This window comes from Pectinophora gossypiella, chromosome 15 (genome assembly GCF_024362695.1).
Source record: "Pectinophora gossypiella chromosome 15, ilPecGoss1.1, whole genome shotgun sequence".
Lineage (NCBI taxonomy): Eukaryota > Metazoa > Arthropoda > Insecta > Lepidoptera > Gelechiidae > Pectinophora > Pectinophora gossypiella.
Window position 1 is genome coordinate 424,282 of NC_065418.1, and position 21,828 is coordinate 446,109.

The 21,828-nt window shown below is 36.6% G+C and overlaps 2 protein-coding genes across 2 annotated transcripts; both read right to left on the reverse strand.

Annotated features, from left to right (window-relative positions):
• Positions 1 to 2,904: 2,904 nt before the first annotated feature.
• LOC126373177 (beta-1,4-galactosyltransferase 1-like) lies at positions 2,905 to 5,927 on the reverse strand. The gene is made up of 4 exons (XM_050019219.1): positions 5,458 to 5,927; positions 4,798 to 5,070; positions 3,827 to 4,042; positions 2,905 to 3,266 (listed from the first exon to the last, which is right to left on the reverse strand). Exons 1-4 carry the CDS (start codon positions 5,790 to 5,792, stop codon positions 3,128 to 3,130), a joined length of 963 nt encoding a protein of 320 aa, XP_049875176.1. The 5' UTR covers positions 5,793 to 5,927; the 3' UTR covers positions 2,905 to 3,127.
• Positions 5,928 to 6,075: 148 nt separating this feature from the next.
• LOC126373132 (bromodomain-containing protein 4-like) lies at positions 6,076 to 21,758 on the reverse strand. Its single transcript, XM_050019154.1, has 7 exons — positions 20,932 to 21,758; positions 19,284 to 19,375; positions 18,517 to 18,734; positions 8,553 to 8,687; positions 8,383 to 8,470; positions 7,761 to 7,906; positions 6,076 to 6,818 (listed from the first exon to the last, which is right to left on the reverse strand). Exons 1-7 carry the CDS (start codon positions 21,605 to 21,607, stop codon positions 6,614 to 6,616), a joined length of 1,560 nt encoding a protein of 519 aa, XP_049875111.1. The 5' UTR covers positions 21,608 to 21,758; the 3' UTR covers positions 6,076 to 6,613.
• Positions 21,759 to 21,828: the final 70 nt, after the last annotated feature.

A 21,828-nucleotide genomic window follows, 5' to 3' on the forward strand; every position in this document is an offset into this window, starting at 1 on the left:
AGTTATTAATCTATTTAGCTGTTCCCGCTAAATAAACGTGAACTTTCACTTTGAATTTATGTCACGTGGTTTCCGGGATTCGTGCCGGGAATAATAAAATAATAAATAACTTGTGCACTCAAATGTGTGTGCGAATAAGATTTTTTTAGTTATTATAATGATGATACGTCTACCCTGTAACAAGGGTATAATCTATAATGTGAAGGATGGAGGACGAAACTTCATATTCCATAGTTACCGTACTGCTTGTATATACATTTAAAGAGGTAATTTACGCATTCGATTCTATTTACAATTAAGTTGTAATTAAGTAGGAAAATCCCGACTAGAATAGTAATCAATTTTCAAATTCATTAAATAAATTGTAGCTTTATTCTGTATAAATAGTAATATTCATATCTTCAGGGCACTGGTCAGGTCGCTTTTAACTAAAATATTTTTCGTACTGCGAAATATCTGCAATTAAATAATTAAACGATGCATCTTGCTAGTCGGTGTTCATAGGCCCCAAAACCTCAGATAGTTTTAATGTAAATTCCCTAGTTACTATACTGATTGTATATTATTATATGTTTTGTAAATAAGTCGCTCTCTTAGATTTGTAATTAATAAAAATGTAACAGGGTGATGTTATGACTACATGGCTTACGATGATGTAAAGTTTCTTTTTATTTTTAACGACGGCCTTCATTTTGTTTTTAAAATTTCATGAAATTAAAATAATTTCGACAGCTCTAAAATTCTTGTCATGAACAATAAAAAAATGGATCTAAATACAATCTCTATCAGACCTAGAGCAAACTATTATATAAAAAAATGTTATTAATTTTGTGATTCAACGTATTGGGAATGAAGGTACAAATTGTTTTTTTTTTTCGGTTAAGGTGCTATTTTATAATTGGTGTGATATTTTTTTGTTGTGTTGTATACAAAATGTAATTATCGATGTACTACTCAATTAAATTAAGACATTTAATTCAAATTGTTTTTGTTGATTCTTAAGATAATATAGTAGGTAGGTTACATGGAAACTTGCACAAAAATGAGTTTATGGATTTATTATGCATTCATGCAAATATGAAAATTCCGCAATGTAACTAACGAATTCAAAAGATTTCATAGATTTTTTTATGAAATTGTGTGTGAATTTGAGTATGTCTCTGGAAGGTATCGCTTTAGATTCACAATTGGACCCGGTAGATGGCGCTGCACTCGGGTAGGACATCTCTCAGGGCTGCCAGTTTAGAATAAAACAAAATTATATGCTTTAGTCTATTTGGGTTCAGTAGTTAAAGTCCAATCTGTGAGACACTATTTATTAATTAATAAAATTCGCGCACACGCATCCGATATATAAAAACAATACCACAGAGAGAGAGATAGAGCACAGACAAAATATATGGCCGCGCACAGCGCATAGACAAAAGATAATTGTTAAGGTTCTGGTGAAACAAACCATAAAGTAGAGCAAATGTTATCTAAGAGTTTACACACACTGACGTGACATAATTATAAAATAAAGGATATGCGCGGCGGAAATAACTACTGGCGAAAACGACAGGGCAGGGTGCCTCTGGTCGCCCTGAGGGGACGGTCCAAAAGGGTGTCACTCACTATAATGCTTATTTTTCTATTTAACGCATTAAAGCAAACATCACAATTAAATTCCCTGTTTGGTTATTGATAATTCGGTAAACATAAAACAAATTAATAATCTTAAAAATACTTAATTTGAGCAGACTAATACAATTAATTTAACAGCTATTTAAAAAAATAAGCAATATTCTTCACTAAATTAAAAACTAGACATATCAAATCTAGACCTCGTGAAAATGGGATAACGCTGGAAATGATGATTCTCTGCTAAATTACTATGATAATGATAATTGATAATGTTATAAATTAATTTTGTATGTGTAAAAAAACCATAGAAATACAATTTAATTATTTTTACTACACTAGTACAGTGGTTCTCAAGTTAGTCGTACGTTTTCCTTTTCTTATAATTAGAGATTTAGTATCAGTTTTCGCCAACGGAGGCGCTCTATTTTTCTAGGTATAGAAATAAGTGCCATCTTTTGGCGGTTTGTAGTATTATTTGACTGTTAAAAGAGTGAAGGTATGGTACGTAGTGTCCATACAATGTGCTGCTACCAGTATCAAAGTTGTTAGAAGACAAATTGTGTTACTTTTCAATGGCAATTAATGCATACATTACGCACAACGAACAAGGACTAGCAGCGCCACCTAAAGTCGATTATGTCAGAAGGTAACATAGTTACTATATAAACTGGTAGATGGCGCTGTAGACAACCGTATAAAATAAATAGACACCTACAAAACCTTTTTTTGGATTTCCAAAGAACACTACATCTTACTTACATATTCTAAATTGCATACGTTAATTTTGAAATTGTATCATTGTATTTTATTACAATAAAAACTGGAATCTGAGGAAACGCTTCATTGAACGACCCTTGTCAACTCTGTAACTCCAGAAATTCATAATTAACAGGTGACCAAACTGAAGAGGAAAAAGAAAGAGATAGGAGGACACGTCCCAATTTTATTTTAAGGTATATCTGTCATTTTCTTATCCGCCGAAATGGAAAGGAGGTGGATGTATTAGGTGTCTGCTATGCAGTCTGCAGGAATCGGCCCTATTGACTGGTTCGTCGATAATTACGTTCGATTATTGCTGTGACTATTCGCGAACAGGCAGAAAAGTGCGTTATATTTAGTGATTAACTATTGGTGCTGATTCCTGTACACACCATCTAATTTTAAGTTATACCTGTCATTTTCTTATTCGCTGAAAAAGAAAGGAACGGGTAATCGACAGGCATAAAAATTATGGAACACACGTAAATTTTAGGCAAAAATTTAAAAGATCCTTCCAAAATTTATAATGGCCAATAACCCGACAGAATTAAGTTGACAGCACACGTGAAACGGGTTGCATATAAGCGAGAGCATATTTTATTCGCCCGGGTGGTGCATTTGTTTTAAAATTAACAGTTGTCAATCATCCGTCCCTTTCCTTTTCGGCGGATAAGAAAATGACAGGTATAATTTAAAATAAAATTAGGTTTATGCGGGAATCGGGGCCATTATACGACTTAATTTATCATTTTTGTTCCAAGTCGACCATGATATGTGTGAATAGGGGGTGCATAACTGTGGCAACTTCTGCATATTTTAGTGAATTTAGTCCGTCTGTGGACATCCTTTCTTTTGCACTGCTGAGGAGCTTTTTGATCTCTTCACTGAAAAAAAAGGAATCGCTATTATTGACCTGTCTATATGAAGCTTATAATCTGACCTTATCTAACTTAAGATGACAACTTTCTACAGACTGTTCTGTTTTTTTTAAATTAAATATTATATATATAAATATTTTAATTACTTATTGTTCATGTGCCTTTGATAGTTTCAAAGATTGATTGATTGTGCAAATTATTCCAAACATTATTTTTTTTGCAAAAAGAAAATGCAAAAAAATAAAAATAAAGACAATTTATTTATAAATCTATTGGCTCATTGATCCTTGAAAGCATGAGGCCTATGATATATATTTCCATACTTTTCTTATTGTAAATAACAATAATAATTATCATATTATTGTGCCCTAAGGTCAGTGTTGCCATTGACATGCCATAGAGTTGCGAATCTTTGAATTATGAAAGTTAATGTTAGTTTTCATTCATTCATTCAGCAATTTTTAAATTCTTTTTATATAAAAGAATTCAAATAATACAAGTATAAAAAAATTACTATAAGAAATATTGGTTCTTACGATAGTACTTTGATACTGAAGAATACACACCCTTTCTGTTGCGAGCTGTGAATAGACATGTGGTACTTGCTGATCTCCGGGTCAAACCTACACAGCTTGAGGTCGTGGTCCTCCAACCTCATGAACAGGTCATCATCCTCTCCTCCCCACCCAAAGTACTCATTGCTCATACCATTTATAGTTTGAAATTGCTTTGATAGTATCGCCACTACGCCTCCAAATAAGTTCACGTACGGTAAGACGAATCTGTAAATATATTGTGCAGATTAAGATGAGAAATACCTTCATATTATGTGAGAAAAGTGAACATTATAATGGGAACTATATTTTTCTAAGTTACTTCTTCACAAAGATGATAATGGCTCCTATTCCTGCAGACACGGAGACACACCACCTAATTGTATTTTAAGTTAACTAAAGTTGATTTAATTCTGTCAAGTTATTGGGCAATTTAAAATTTTGAGATGGCTTTTTCTGCCTAAAATTGACGTGTGTTCCATAAATTTTATGCATGTCTTTTTTTCGGCGGAAGATAAAATTAATGGCGTGTATTGGTATCAGCACCATTATTAGTCATGAAACTAAAATTTTCTACTCTAAAACTAACTACTAAATAATAAAATGACCCACCTTTGATGCTCTAGACTTCCTCATCATAATCACGTAACTTAGTAACGAAACATGTGCAGATAAACAAAACTGCCAGCACTATATAATTTCATGCAAAATTTTTTCTTTATCTACAAAAAATAAAACAAAATTGTGTTAGGAAAATGGTATTCTAAACGGTACTGTGTTAACAATCTATTAAAACATAAATAATAAGAAAAATGCAGTTAAAATAAAAAGCCTGCACAGAAATACAAAAACCTTTCCGATATAGCTAAGAAAAATTTAACTTTCTTTTTTTAAAAGCATTGGTTACTTGAACCATTTTTAGTAGTAAAGGTTTTTTATTTTTCTGGGCTAGCTTTAACTATAGTGATTGCAAGATTATTCACCTAAATTTATTAATACTTGACGACATATGTCTCGGTTGTTTTGTGCACATATATAAGTTTGCCGGTCTTAACGGCAACAAGTCTACGTCATGTAGAATAAGACATGGGAATCCGGCTTTTATTGCTGCCTTAGCCCCAATATTTAGGAGTTTAGCCCGGTTGAACGGTTTCGTATCAATTTGCTCAACCACATAGATACGGTAGTGAATACGCTGGTAATGCAGAAACGTGTGCATGTAGACAAGAAAACCTCTTAATTGTTCTGCTCTATCCCTGCAAAATAAAATATTTTATTAAAATAATATAGGCTCGTGTTTGACCATAATTTCTGATGGTAAGTGACAATGTGGTCTAGGGTGAATCACGGTTACCTAGCAAATGCCTATTCATTTTAAGTAGGTAGATTTTGTTTTGTATGTTGTGTGCAATAAAGTATACATATTTGATTTAATTAAAATGATCAATTTTAATCAATTAGACAGTACAATTGTATTGTTACAAGCTATTATAGGTCAAAATATATATTGTTTTCTATGCTTGGGTAATTAGTAATACAAACAGGAGTATACTCTTAATATTACACACATTGCAACATTGTACTTTGTTCTGGGGAATTAAGTGAAAAAGTTTGGGAAATATACTATAAACAAAAAAACTTACCTGTATGGCACAATAATAGCCGTACTGTACTTAGGTTTGCACTCCACGGGAGCGTATTCCCCTCCTTCTTTAATCTTGTGGCTCTCCACCAGATCTCCGTCCACTAAGGTCGGCGAAAGAACTGTCTCATCGTATACGTTTGCGTAATATTCACAATTAGAAATAGCCGAACTAGTAAAATTGGTCGCCAACTCTTCGTGAAGGCTGCTTATAATTTTTTCCTTTGCTATAAACTCGTATGACCGCACTCCTTGCATATCCGGATGCATGAATATTATCAATATAATAATAAATAAGCCGATGTAGAAAACCTTCTTTTTGTAGGACATACGCATGTTTGAACCAGCTGCAAAGAAATCTGAACACTATAATTCTATATTTTGTACTGAAAAGCTCAATGAATCGTTGTATATTTGTTTGTTTTGTATCGATTTTAGAAAAACTTCCACGTTCCACGTAGGTACTGCCCGACCAACCGAAACAGCTGATTTTGACATTGACATAACATTTTCGTATTCAACTCTGAGGCAAAGATGCACCTACATTCAGCTTACGTTATGTTCTACTTTTACATGCTGTCAAGAACCTGGGAAATTAATCTAGAATTACAAATAAATATAAGATAATCATTCATATTTATTTAAATCACATTTTAATAATATAATCATTTCACATTGAATTATCACTAATTAATACAATAAAATCGTCAAAAATTCACAGTTCCAGTTGCTAAAACCACCGTAATATAACGTTATTATTAGCCAACAACGCTAACATCATTAATAGGTAAATAAAGTTTTCAAAAAATAAGATAAGTTCGTAGTAATTAACGATGGGATAAAATTAAATTCAACAGGAAACTCAAGTTTTATACTGGCACATTATTTCTATTTTGTGCATTTATTATTTTCTTACTAAAGAAATTAACTTTGAAATCTAATCGTATTAAAGCAAAATATTTTTTTTTAAACTCGGGCATACCGTAGGGCCGTATCCATCCAGGGCAGGGCCGTAACATTAGCTCGCCAGGCACCTGAGGCTAACATCGAAATGAATTTCTATAATCCGTTCGATATTTAAAACCACTTCGCATAATCTAAATAAAATAAGTACGTAGGTAATTTATCTGACACCTTCGCATGTTTACGTACATTGGTTACGTTTTTGAGGTACCATTTGGTAATTTTAACGGTGATATTGGCGTTCTCCTAGGCAGTGAGTTTGACCGCGGGGACCTTGGTGAACGGGGCCCCCGGGATGTGGGGTAGGGCTTCACTCGTAGCTCTTCCGCGCTTCGGAAAGTGTTCCTCGCCACTCGACGTCGGTAAAGGGATATTACTGACGATTCTTGTAGTAGACATCTGTAAATAACGATTAATATAAGGATTTGAATATTATATTTTACTGTAGTCTGGACGTTTACCTACCGCAGAATCAAAAGTCAACGTAATTATCATAGATAAACTTATTGAAATTCAATTAAACATTTTTCAATCTATGTCATTTGGCAAGGTGTTATGGCTGAAGAGAAGAAATGCCAAGAAACTGCAACACAGCAACAACGTTTAAATCAATGTAGGCATATATTACAAGTTATTTGATAACTAGAGAAACACATTTAATATCAGGCATTTTTATCATTTAGATTATCATTAATCTTATAATAAGCTTTTTACATAACGTAAGCTTCACATGAGCTTTATCAATAAGTAGTCGTACCACCGGTGCGATCTTTATCTAGATACTTAATAATAATAATAACGTTTATTTTCCACAAAAAAATAGGTACAGTGCATTACAAAATTTCTTAGGCTAAATATACATTTATAAGTTCATAAGCCTCTGCAGCCGACTTACACGGTAGCATTCGTTGCGGTTATTGGTCGAAGTCGAAATCCGCGGTATTTATCGCGCCGCTGATCCTCCCTTTGTTACCCTTGCTGCCTTTCTTCTGTCATGTGGTTTGTGACTTGTGAGGTGTGGGTTGTGACTTGTGAAGTGTGGCTTGTGACTTGTGAGGTGTGGCTTGTGACTTGCAAGGTGTGACTTATGAAGTGTGGCTTGTCACTTGTGAGGTGTGGGTTGTGACTTGTGAGGTGTGGCTTGTAACTTCTGACGTGTGTGGGTTGTGACCTGTGAGGTGGACCGACCTTATCAACCCTGGTATCAGGGTTATTGAGCCGCCAAAGGCCTGACTTATGAAACGTCTACGGGACCTCAAGATTTTGAGCCCAACGCTGACCCATTGGACTATCGCTGGTTGTTTAGTATGCATAGAAAGGAGTTAGTAAGTAGGTGCATACTTCTCGAGTTCGGAGAGCTGTTGTTTAGGCGTGGAGGCGGCGACGGGGCGCGCTCTGCCAAGCTTGGCTCGCGTCGTCTGCAGCATCTGCTGCGTGACCAGCGGCTGCTGCTCTGCGTGTAGAGGCTTCGAGCGGTGAGGGTTGTCCTGGAAACAAGAGTAGGCTAGGTAATGACCTTGTCAAATGAGATACATTTTACGAAACATCAAAAATATACCGGACGAACGTCGTACTTTTAATTAAAATTCGTAGTTAAATTATTAGAGATATTTAATAATACATAAATGTTTTTTTATCACTAAGTACTGGATTGTATTACTAGGTTACCATTTTATAATTTTATCTCTGATCCGCGCATGTCCCACTTTAGTAAAATATAAAAAACTTCTGTTTTATACGAATTTTAATCAACAACTCGTTTGTTGCGTTTCTGAATTTCCATGAAACCGTACGCTATGACATTGCGTGTTTTAATTTCGTATTTTAATTAACGTTTAATAAAACTTAATAAGTCACTTCATAAGTTTGGATGATTTGTAAATCTACCGTTTAAGTTTTTCATTTGAATAAATAAAATAAAAAAGAAACTAACTTATTAGACTAGATTGGAAACTATTCTTACCTTCGCTTTCCTAAGCTTAACATTGGCAATGTCTTGTGGGGTGATGGTGAGGCGGGGGCCAACGATCCTTGGGGGAGCGGAGCCACATCTGGGGATAGGGTTGCTATTATAGCAAAACAAAATAGTACACAAAAACACTACTTTCTCCTCAAAAATAAAGTTAATCCTACCTGGGGATAGTATGCGAGCGCACGGGCAAGCGGGATGGGGGCGGTGGCGGCGGCGGGGGAGGGGGTGGCGGCGGCGGCGGAGGCGGAGGCGCACTCGGGGGCGAACGAGGGAGGCTCAGCTGGCTTTCCTGCTTCCTGTAAGGGTAGACGACTGAGTCAATGACAAATTAGAAACTACCAATCTAGAAAGAAAATCCCGTTAAAAATGATGAAGAAGAATCTAATTCTTCTCAATAATTTAATTGATACCAGAAGTACGTTTCTCAAAACAAATGACAATAGCTGCCGGACAACGGGCCAATCGCGAACGTTCGACATCTTTCGGACCTTGAGAGAGCCAATCAAAACGCAGCGTTCTGCTCTGTTATATATTAAATTACAGGGTAATCATATAAAATAAAAACTGCATACTCAATTCCTATTGCATTGACGTCAATGCAATAGGACTCCGGAACCATCAAGTTTCATTTCAATGGGAAATCGTTAGTTCGGGTTTGGAATTCGGATAGTTACTACGTCCTGTATAATTTTAATACATTTTCTTTTAATAAATCCTTTTAGCGTAATAAAATTGTTTTTTAAAAAGCATCACCTGACCCACCCCGTAATAGTGGTGTCAGAAGTGGGATACCAGTGAATTTTTGCCGTTTCTTCGTCGATTCCTGGTATTCCATAACGCGTTCGCGTAAACGAATCTCATAAAATTGTGTGGAACATTGGTGATGCGTCTGTGAAATTACAAACTTATAAACTAATACGCTATTCCTGTCCGCTCGTCATCGCCAACCCGACTCCGGAGTGACTTCCAAGTTCTCAAGTTATTTTCGTCACTTCGTCAAACTCCTCAAAATCTTCTAACTCACCGTCGAATTAATAAGTACGGTTAAACGGCGACAGTCTACCTTCCCCGCATCAGCTCGCCGATACTCGCCGTCTATCTGGAGGTCTAACCACGACAGTAAGCCTTACTTCGAGAAGCCTGCTGGTGGACCACCGAGACTGCATCCTGGGGTCAACAACAAAACTGTCAGAGTAAGCCTGCCAGTCGATCGCCGTCATATATTTTTCCTGCCGCTGCGCTGCCGCCGCCGTCACCTCGCTGCCGCTTTCCTGCACGTATCCTGATTTCGCTGGAAATGAAGATTTACAACGTGGTGTTCGCGCTGGTGTTAATGTGAGTAAAATATTTGATTCACTGTAATTGCTTCGCCACTCTCTTTTAATTAATCTTAACATTCTAAATTTTGTATCACTTAGTCGTTTCCTAAATATCTCCTATTATATTACCTGTCTTAAATATCTCCTAAATATTCCTAAATATCTCCTATTATATTACCTGTCTTAATAATCCAAAATCTAAAATAATAATCTAACCCTAATACTTACCTAAATCCTATTTACATACTTACGTACTTACTTACCTCTTATAATGGCGGAAAGCAAACCTCCATCAACTCCTTCAGCTTCGAAGAAGGTTCCTGAAATTTTCATATCTGAACCTTGTCCTCTTCAGGTTCTCTGTAATTTCATTAATCCATATAAGGGTGATCGAGAAACCCTAACCGCATTTCTGACAAATTGTCAAAATGCTCTTGATCTGGCTTCACCTTGCCAGAAAATAATATTATTAAAATATATTATAGCTAAATTAGAAGGCAAAGCACAGGTAGCATGTTCTAACAAAGTGTTTGAAACATTTGACGAATTAAAGTTATTCTTAAATCAAAACTTTGGAGAAAGGAAGCATTATAATCATCTGTTGTTAGATCTTCAATCATGTAAACAACAATTTAACGAAACTGTTGCACAATTCGCTTTGCGTATCGAAAGCTGCTTAACATCCTTGCAATCGGAGATACACAATTCAGCTTCCCTAAAAAAGGAGCTCGTCGGTCGACTCGCTATGACCGAAGACCTTGCCTTGTTTACGTTCAATTTAGGATTATCACCACGATTGAGCACAATCGTTCGATGCCGGGAACCGAGGTCATTGAACGATGCCATTAACATAGCTCTCGAAGAAGAGAAGCTTGAAAACCTCGTGTACAAGGTTAATCGTAACAAGCAAGCTCATTCTCATTCGGAAGGTATCTCCAAACCAAAACGCAACTTTCAAAATTCTATATCATCGCAACAAAATCCGATATCACAAAAAAATTGTAGATATTGTAAAAAACCGGGCCATGATATTTCGGAATGTTTTAAACGAAAACATAATAATTCCAAACGAAATTCTAATTATCAAAACAACAATCCCACGGCTCCTATAAATCATGTTGCGGACGAAGCGCAATCGGAGCCGGAGTCGTATAACAACTCGGATGGCCCGTGCGAACTATGTGATAACGATAATTTAAACTAGTAAACAGAATTACGGACACGTGTCGACGTAATTCTGCTCGTTTAGACACAAAAGTAAATTCTAAATCCTCTCGTGTCACTGCTTCCTTAAGTTATGCTAATGCCTGTGCTCAAAACTCTCCAAAGAGAGTCACTGTATCCAAGAGCCAATCTAATTCAAAATCTCTATCTCAACCCTCTCATACGAGAGACTCTGTATCGTTGAGTCGCAATAAAAATATTGCACCCCTTAAACCTCAACCCTCTCATACGAGAGACTCTGTATCGTTGAGTCGCAATAAAAATATTGCATCCCTTAAACCTCAACCCTCTCATACGAGAGACTCTGTATCGTTGAGTCGCAATAAAAATATTGCATCCCTTAAATCTCAACCCTCTCATATTACGAGAGACACTGTTTCGTTGAGTCGCAATAAAAATGTTGCATCCCTTAAATCTCAACCCTCTCATATTACGAGAGACACTGTTTCGTTGAGTCGCAATAAAAATATTGCATCCCTTAAATCTCAACCCTCTCATATTACGAGAGACACTGTTTCGTTGAGTCGCAATAAAAATGTTGCATCCCTTAAATCTCAACCCTCTCATATTACGAGAGACACTGTTTCGTTGAGTCGCAATAAAAATATTGCATCCCTTAAATCTCAACCCTCTCATATTACGAGAGACACTGTTTCGTTGAGTCAAAATAGTCATCCATTGCTAAATCCTGAAAACCCTCAAAATAGTGAAGGTCCTGTAAGTTCTATCTCTACTTCGTCGGAAAACAATACTATATATAAAGTAAACACAATTTCACATAAAATTTCATTACCGCATATATTATTAAAAACAAATTATGCGGAACATCCTTTATGTTTCTTAATCGACACCGGTTCAACCGTCAGCATAGCTAAACTAGCAAACTTTACGAATAAACCTTCACTATCCAACGAAAAAATTAAATTAAAGGGACTTAGCGATGATGACTCATATTGTGAAACCTTAGGGTCATTCCAAATCAATTTCAATTGCATTACGTCATCCGAAAATCCTTCCACTATAACTTTCGATTTCAAGTTTCATGCTATTAGTGACAATGTTCAATTAAATTACGATGGCATATTAGGCAACGACTTTCTTAAAACTTTAGATGTCGATATTAGATATTCTCGCAACTGTTTGTATATGCGAGGTCATTCTCTACCAATCCGCTTCAATCGGCCCACATATGCCATTCCTCCGCGATCAGAAGCCATAATCGAATGCTCAATTTCTAATGATCTAAAGGAGTACGAAAATCTTAAAGAAAGTTTAGTCCTTGACCATTTTATTTCGGACGGCGTATATATTGCAAATTGTATCGTTCTTCTCAAACCCAATGGTCGAGTTAACTTATCTGTTCTAAATACTACTGAATCAGAGATCATCATTCGAGATTACCGCGTGAATCTCACTCCATATGATAAGCAGTCTTCAACACAAATATCATCTCAAGATGATTTTAAAGACATTTACAATGTCCACGTTTTACATTCCGATAGGAATCAACAAGTCCTCGATCTTATACGAGCAAATCATCTTAATAACGAGGAATCCAAATGTCTACTTGAATGTTGTTCTCAGTACACAGATATCTTTCATCTGGAGGGAGAACCATTATCTTTCACTAGTGCACTGGAACATTCAATCAATACAAAGGACTCTGCTCCTGTCCATGTAAAATCCTATCGTTTTCCCGAATGCCATAAGGATGAAGTTGAAGGCCAAATCAAAACAATGTTAGAACAAAATATCATTCGTCCTTCAATGTCACCTTGGAGTGCTCCAGTTTGGGTAGTCCCTAAAAAGAAGGACGCGTCAGGGAAACAAAAGTGGAGGATAGTCATTGACTATCGTAAGCTTAATGACGCAACCGTTACCGAGATCTATCCACTTCCGTTAATAACGGACATCCTCGATCAATTAGGTCACTCCAAGTATTTTACGACACTTGATCTCGTCAGCGGCTTCCATCAAATAAAACTTAAAAAGGAAGACGCTGAGAAAACCGGCTTCACCGTCATCACAAATGGCACTTCAGGACATTATGAATTCACCCGTATGCCCTTCGGGCTGAAAAATGCCCCTTCAACATTTCAAAGATTGATGAACACTGTTCTAACAGGGCTCCAGGGTTTACATTGTTATATTTATCTCGATGACTGCATAATCTATTCTCATGATCTCGATTCACACATTCAAAAACTAAAACTCGTGTTCGACCGACTTCGTCAATTTAATCTAAAACTACAGCCAGATAAATGCGAATTCTTACGTCGCGAGGTCGCTTATCTAGGCCATATAATCACGGATAAAGGTGTGTCACCTAATCCCGATAAAATCAAGGCAGTCACAGACTTCCCTATTCCAAGGAATGCCAAAGACATTAAATCCTTTCTTGGCCTCGTTGGTTATTACCGACGATTTATCGAGAACTTCTCCAAAATCACCAAACCCTTAACTTCCCTTCTTAAAAAGGACGCAGAATTTAAATGGTCATACGACCAAAAACAATCTTTCGATATTTTAAAAAATAAACTAACATCTGCGCCCCTCCTCCAATATCCGAATTTTAACGAACCATTTATTCTCACCACCGACGCTTCCAACTACGCTGTCGGAGCCGTGTTATCGCAAGGCAACACAGGTAAGGATAAACCCATTGCCTATGCGTCTCGAACACTCAACAAGGCCGAAGGTAATTACTCCACAATAGAAAGGGAGCTTCTAGCTATCCTTTTCGGCGTGAAGACTTTCCGACCTTACTTATATGGTCGAAAATTTAAAATCGTCACCGATCATAGGCCACTTGTATGGCTTTTTAATGTCAAGGACCCTGGTTCTAGATTAATAAGGTGGCGCCTAAAATTGGAGGAGTACGACTACGAAATCATTTATAAACAAGGGAAACTTAATTGTAATGCAGACGCTTTATCTCGTTGCCCTGTCAACACTCTAAATGATTTTGGAGATCCCGATTCAACTTGTAATCCTTCTAATTCTAATTCTACTAATTCATCACCTCGCGTGTCCGATGACCCGAGTCCTTCTATTTCCGAAACTTATGAACAATTCTTACAAATAAACCGTCAGCCAGACGTATCTTATAATACAATCATTGAAGAACACAATCAATCTCTACTTAAAGCTAAGTGTAAACTGATAGCTTATCCAACGTCAATTGACTTAGATGAATCTGTCCCATACTGTACAGAAATCATCAATTCCTCCACAAGCGAACCAAATATCCGAGACATCGATCGTGAACTTAACACTTATTATTCCACAAGTAATGATAAGCATGTCTTTACTCATCTATTTATTCGTCTCAATCACTATGACGAAATGTCTTATAAGGATATATTCAATGTCTTACGCGAATACAGAGATATGATCAAATACTGGTATTTGGAGGAAAAGGAATTCGCAATCTCAGATTTTTCCGATCCTTTTAACAAAATAGTTTACACTAAAATTTACAACATTCTATCTTTCCTATTCCATGATACCGGAATCAAAGTAAATATCTATCGAAATTCAATACTATATCCTACTCCTAGTGAAGTCAAAAACATTTTAAAAGAAAATCACGATTCTGTCTCAGCCGGACACCCCGGCGTATCTCGCATGTTTGATCGAATCAAATCTCAATACTGGTGGAAAAACATGCGCCAAGATATTGATGATTATGTAAAAAATTGTCGCTCGTGTCAAATAAATAAGCCTTTGCGCCAAGTGAATCGTGCGCCGATGATAATAACATCGACTGCCACAAGGCCTAACGAAAAGGTCTTCCTAGATTTAGTCGGTCCTCTCCCTGAAACTCACGAACATAAGTTCAAATTTATTCTTACACTGCAAGACGACCTGACTAAATATTCACAGGCTTATCCATTGCAAACATGTTCGGCCGAGGAAACGGCCAGATTATTCGTTCGGTATATATCTCACATAGGTATTCCCAAAATGATAGTCACAGATCAGGGAACTAACTTTTGCTCTGATGTATTTAAGCAATTAGAAAAGTTGTTCGGTATAAAGCATATATATGCATCTCCTTATCACCCTCAAACATGTGGTGCTCTAGAGAGGAGCCACTCGACTCTTAAAGAGTATTTAAGATCTTACATTGGAGAAAACCAGCATACGTGGAATCTGTATTTACCTACCGCTATGATTGCGTATAACACAAACGTCCATAGCACCACAGGATTCTCGCCTATGGAACTTTTGCTGGGTTTTAAACCTTATATCCCGAGTAGTATTGACTCTCTGGATAATAATACATACACCGACTACGTCAGAGCCCTTAATTATCGCTTATGTTACAGCCGACAAAAAGCTAAACAAAACATTATATCTTCAAAAGAACGCTCAAAAAACTATTATGATTCACGTACTAAACCTACAACTTATAAAATTGGCGATATGGTATACGTTAAATGCCATCACAAACAAAATAAAGCCTTATCACCGGTGTGGAAAGGTCCTTTTCAAATCATTAAGCTAAATGGACACCACACCGTTACATTACTTATAAATAGAAAACATGTACGTCATCACTATGACGAAATAAAACTCGCAGCTGATCAAACGTTATCACCGTAACATAACGCGCGTCTCTATCTATTCCAGGGCCGCACCACCGGTTATTTGTGAATTCGTTTCACAAATCCGAGATAGTCCTGGACTTTTCTTCGACAAACTTCTAGATGTCAAATTCACTAACGGCGAATGGAATGTCGTTACGTATTTAGATATAAGTCATATTAAACCTAATTTAGATAAAGCGGAGTTCTTATTCGAAAGAGTAAATTTATTTTGCAATTCGTTTTCATCGTCAAAGCTAAAAACAGACTGTACTAACTCTCTGTCTGCTTTACATAATCAACATATAACTAATGTCAATAAATTTTCTTCTATATCATACTTACTTGTCGATGAACAACCCCGACGTCAAAAACGAGGTCTCATTGATTTTGGGGGCTCCATCCTGAAAACCTTTTTCGGCACTTTAGACAATGAAGATGCGATTAAATTCACTGACGCAATTGAACAGGTACAGACAGACGAAAAACAGTTGTCTTACCTAATGAAAGACAATATACATGTAATTAAGTCAACTATTTCAAATTTTAATAATTCTATGTCTAAGGTCAATGAAAACGAACAAAACCTACTTAAGAATATGGACACCGTGAATAATATGTTAAATAAGATTAGTAACTCTAACGATAAGCTAGAAATAAAATCTCAATTAAGTTCTTTATTCAATTCTTTAGAAGCTATAATTTTAACATTATCTTTCGATATAGATGATGTAAATAATGCTATCCTTTTTGCAAAGCTAAATATATTACATCCTACTGTGCTTAGCCCTTATCAATTGTATAACGAGTTAGATAAGCATAGGAATGCTCTTCCTAAAAACCATGAATTGGCAGTATCACTAACTCTGCAAAACATTCATCAGCTATTAGACATTTCTAAACTCGTTTGTTATTATCACCTTAATAGAATAATTATGTTAATCAAGATACCGCTCGTCTTACCTCAAACCTATAATCTATTTAATATAATCCCTTTACCCGTTCCTTACGACGTTTCAAAACCAGATACTTTTGTACTTATTGCACCTACAAGTTCTTATGTAGCAATTACAGCTGATCATATGTTTTATTCACCGATAAAAGATATTGAGAAGTGTAAAGTGATCAGTGGCAAGTGTTACGTGTGCGTGTTAACGAACGTATATTCGACAATTGCGAATCCTACGTGTGAAACAACCTTAATCACCGAAGTAGTACAAAATTTACCCGATTCTTGTGAAGTTAAATTGTTACATGGACATGTAGATATTTTTCATAAGATAAGTAATAATAGGTGGCTCTTTGCCCAATCCGAACCAGGCAAATGCCATATCACTTGTAAGAACAACCCTATCAGTTATGATGAAATTTTGTTTTCTATTGGTATTTTAAAATTGCCAAAAACTGTAAAGCTTTTTACAAAACTTTACAATTTGATCCTATTACCGAAAACTACATTTCCAATGTAACAAACTCAATTTCTGACTTTAACATAATACTCGATGATTGTTGTGAAAGGACTAAACTGAACAAAACATTGTCAAAATTACCTTATAATAAGCTTACAAATATTGATAACTTAGATTTATAGGTAAGTATACCTACTAAGTATAAGTAACTACGAATGTATGTGTGAAGTGTATCGATAATTGCTAGCTGTGGAGTTTGGAATAAAACAACTGATTGCGATGAGTGAACAGGAAAGACTGAAGTAATTTATTGTAAATATATTAACATTGATTGTGATCTCAATAAAGTTCATTGACATGAGCCCACATTAGTTCCCCCTTTTGAGAAAGAAAAATCATAATACGAAATTCAACTTAACTAACAATCGATAGGTATAAAACACTTTAAAATACGTAATTCTTATTTCTAAAACATTTTTTATAAAATTGTTCCTGGATTTTCTATGTTACTGTTCACTTTTTAGGTTAATTTCTTCATACGGTTTGATGGCCATGGTTGCTGCAACATTTCTTCATTGTTGGTGCTGGGGCGGTTTCCTGCGCCCTCCGGTTGTCCACGTGACGTAGTACCTTTTTGTAAAATCTCTTCCTGCACTGTTTGTATGAAAGGAATGCCAACACGATGATGAATATTATGAACACTGTTACATGCTAGTGTGCATTTAGATTACCTGGAAAAGGAATTAAATAGTATCGAAAGTCCAACTCATATGCAAAAGTATGGCATTCATTATATATCGTTAAGCTATGTCCTAGGAATAATATTTTTGTTATATTTACTTTATAGATGTAGAAAACGTCTGTGTCGAAATAATCCTTCCACATGCTTAGTCCAGATATTTAACCAATGTCACAATAAAAAGAGTTCTAACAAACCAGTAGCACAGACCGTAGTGATGTCGAATGTGCAGGAATCTTTCTCAGACACGGAAGATGAGATAAGGACACCAGTCACAGTCAAAAGGAATATAATCCTTGCATCTCAAAACCACTCACCTTAACTTCAAATTCATACTTATTATTTTCGTCGATAAGAACTTATTATTAATATAATAATTTTTAATATAATGTAACCGAAATCCAAGTTCGATCTGATTTTAATCTCACATCATTTTAAGGGTGATGTTCGATCTTATTCGGGGGGTTGTTATATATTAAATTACAGGGTAATCATATAAAATAAAAACTGCATACTCAATTCCTATTGCATTGACGTCAATGCAATAGGACTCCGGAACCATCAAGTTTCATTTCAATGGGAAATCGTTAGTTCGGGTTTGGAATTCGGATAGTTACTACGTCCTGTATAATTTTAATACATTTTCTTTTAATAAATCCTTTTAGCGTAATAAAATTGTTTTTTAAAAAGCATCACCTGACCCACCCCGTAATAGCTCCCTTTCCACTTCAGGACTTCGTATCAAAAATGGCTACCAGATGTCTTCTGATTACTTGTGGCTCTGTCCACCCCACTATTCAAGTACTTCTCAATACTATAGCAAACCACCCTCACAGAAACCCTACCTTATCTTCCCTTCAAGTTCGCCAATCTTCTCTTTCATCATGGACATATCTTCTTTGAGCGTCTGATTCTCCCGTTCGAGCCGCTGCTGTTTCTTGTCCACTTCTTCTAGAAACTTCTTCATTTCTTTGAGCTCACCCACCAGAGGACTGTCGAACTGCTTCCGAGCCCCGGGCTCCCGGAGAAGGTCTGAATAGAGGCCAGTGATGGATTGGTAACTCTGGAAATTTCAAGCAAATCAAATGTGAGGTGGCCAATTCAAGGTACTGCATTACGGCCATTGACAACACGACCAAATACGCGCCCCTATTTATTTTACGTGTTCAATTTCGGCCAACTACCTGAAGTGGGAGAGGATGAGGATCATGTTTAGAAGGACATAATCCTGCCTGCCACATCTTACGACATGGCCGGATTGATCTTCTTACATCGTATGAGATGTGAAGTGGATTATCTCAGCAACCCTGACAACCTGACATGGCTCATGTAACGACTACGTACCTACTTACATCAGTAAGTAGTAACCAGGACCATCGGCTTAACGTGCCTTCCAAAGCACGGATTATCATATTTTCCGACGGTCGGGTGATCAGCCTGCAATTTTGTAACCAAACTAGGGACTACAAAGTGTTTTGTCATATTTCCCCACCGGGATTTGAACCCCGGAGCTCCGGATCGTGAGCTTAATGGGATCACGGAGGCCACCCCGAGTCGATAATGCAATAGGTACTACTTAAAGCTTGCAATTGTAACAGTATGCATCAGGTACCTTTCGTCCGATCCATGTGCAGAGGTCCACGAGCCGCCACGACGGGGTCCTGGTGGCCCGCCGGTGGCTCCTCTCTTTACGCGGCGTCCCACCTGACAACACGAACCACTCTAGTTCACTCAGCATCGCCGTATCCAGCCCACATTCTATTTCCACTTCTAATTTCACTGTATTTTCTACATTTAAAGGATTTAAACTGTTCGCGTTCGATGCACTCATCATTTAAAATTAAAAAGTTAGTTTTAAAAAAAAAGTATCGAGCACCAATTTATTTTTAAATAATTTCATTTCTAATTCTCTGTATACATTGTGTACAGTCAAAGGCTTTAACCGTTACAGTTTGATTACAAACTTGAATGGCGAAGCTTTGGTATCGTGATGATGTCACTCCTATATTAGACGGTGACAGAGCCGGGATGTTTTACAAATAAATTTAAGTAAATAAAAACTTATCAATATTTTACGCACAATAACGAATGTATCTTGACGTATTGAGATGACCTTTCACCTTGCTAAGATCGATTATAACAAGGTTATGAAAGTAAAATAGGTACCTATTCTCATTGTTATTATTTTATCCACTAATAAATACTTAACTAAATCGATGGAAATGAGCAGTAAAACATCTTGAAGACTAATAATCCCATATTAAAGTATTTTTGATTGTGTTTACGTGAGTTTTAATCAGTATTAAAACTAAAGGAATTTAATCATAAAATAACTTAAAATTGTTATAAATATAAAGTAAAAACTTGTTAATAGCAACCGGAATTCTGTCAGTTACTATTGACAAACGCATTTTGTCAAATGCAAAATACTTTTACTGTTAGTTTTTATTAATTTGAAAAGTTTGTATTTGCGCGGTTGCCGCCGAGGCGTAGCAAGGCGCAATGGGTCGTGTACTAAGATCAAGATATAAATTATGAAATTCTGATTTCTAAATAAAGACAGATCTAAAACTAACAAAATCATTTTGTTTTTTATATCTTCTTCTTCTTATCGTGTGGGTTGTGAGGTGGAATACCAGCCTCATCAAGCCTGGCGTCAGGGTTACTATTGAGCCGCCAAAGGCCCCTGATATGGCTCATGTAACGACTACTTTTTTATATTAAACTTATTTATGAATTTTAATCAAGAAAAAAGTAATAAGAAGTCCGACATTTTATCACGTTTTTCTATGATGTCACAGTGTGCTTTTTCATACAAATTCTACAGTAATTTTCCGTTTTGACGTTTAGAAAAAAGTAACTGTTTTGACTAGTTGGAAGCTAGCCTATTTTCCCAACAGTGGCAGTGGGGGGTGGGACACAGTCATGGGTGAGTAAAAAACAAGTTTAGATTGTAACAAAAATCTACGTTTAAAAATTTGGGTCATACCGTGCGTGCTGTCCCGGGTATAGAAAAGTCTGACGAATTTAATATTAACAATACAAAGTCTTAACCAAACTAAAAAATATTATGAACATATACCTATAATACACAAGTTCACGCCTATTCCCTATTGGGGTAGACAGAGGCCATGGAATTCCACTTACTATGATCCCGCCTGACACACTACTTTCACTTTAAATAAATATTACACGAAATTAGTATCTCCTGAGAGCGACCCTGTGTTTGTAGTTTTTTTTGTGTAAATAAAATGTTTTACCTGATGGTGTGTTATTTTCAGAGTAATTGTGTGTTAAGTTGATATTCTTCCTCGACCTTTGGAGTGCGTCTCTGAACAGATTAGAGTCAGATTTGAGCCGTCTCTTGCGCACTTTGTACGAGCGGTTGCTGCTAATGGACTTAAAGGACGTATCCGACGTGCTGGACAGGTGCCCGGAGGTGGACGGGCCTACAGACAGCTTGTTGTTCACGTCTGACGAGCTCGACGTACACGACTCACTTTTCGTCTTCTTCCAGGGTCGAACTTCCCTGTTGTCATCAGTAGATGCGCGTCTATAACGTTTATTACCTAAAGAGTGTTCCGAATTCTCATTCGACGTGGATTCTTGCAAGTTGAAGTCTTTGCTAAACGACAGGCTCACGTCTATTGTCGGCTCGGCGTTCTTAAGCATGGAGCTGTCATCCGTTTGTGTGGAGCTGCTGACCCTCCCAGGGCTGACGTCCATTACCATCGCACTCGCAAAAGGAGGTGTCGTGTCCTCTTTTGTTTTAGGGAACGAGGCATAATAACTCTGCTCCCAGGATGTATCAAACGCGTTCTGTCTAGAACATCTCCTCACAGCTTCAACGGAGTTCACAAAAATATCCTCAGTGTCCACAGACGTATCAAGGTTGTCAACGACATTGTCAGTTTCTTTTTCTTCTTTTGATGACATTTTATCTGGTTTCAGAGGTTTTTAGTGTACTAGTGAATATAAAACCTCTTTTGTTTAGACTTTCGAAGTAAAATAATACGTAAGATCGTTGAACACTCTTGTTGTTGACAGTTTTATTCACAATAAAAGCTTGTTCAACTATTTTGAAATACCCTCGCTTTATACCTCTAAATACGTGAGAACATCGGTCGAACGTGGTAACCCTAGTGGTACCCACACAC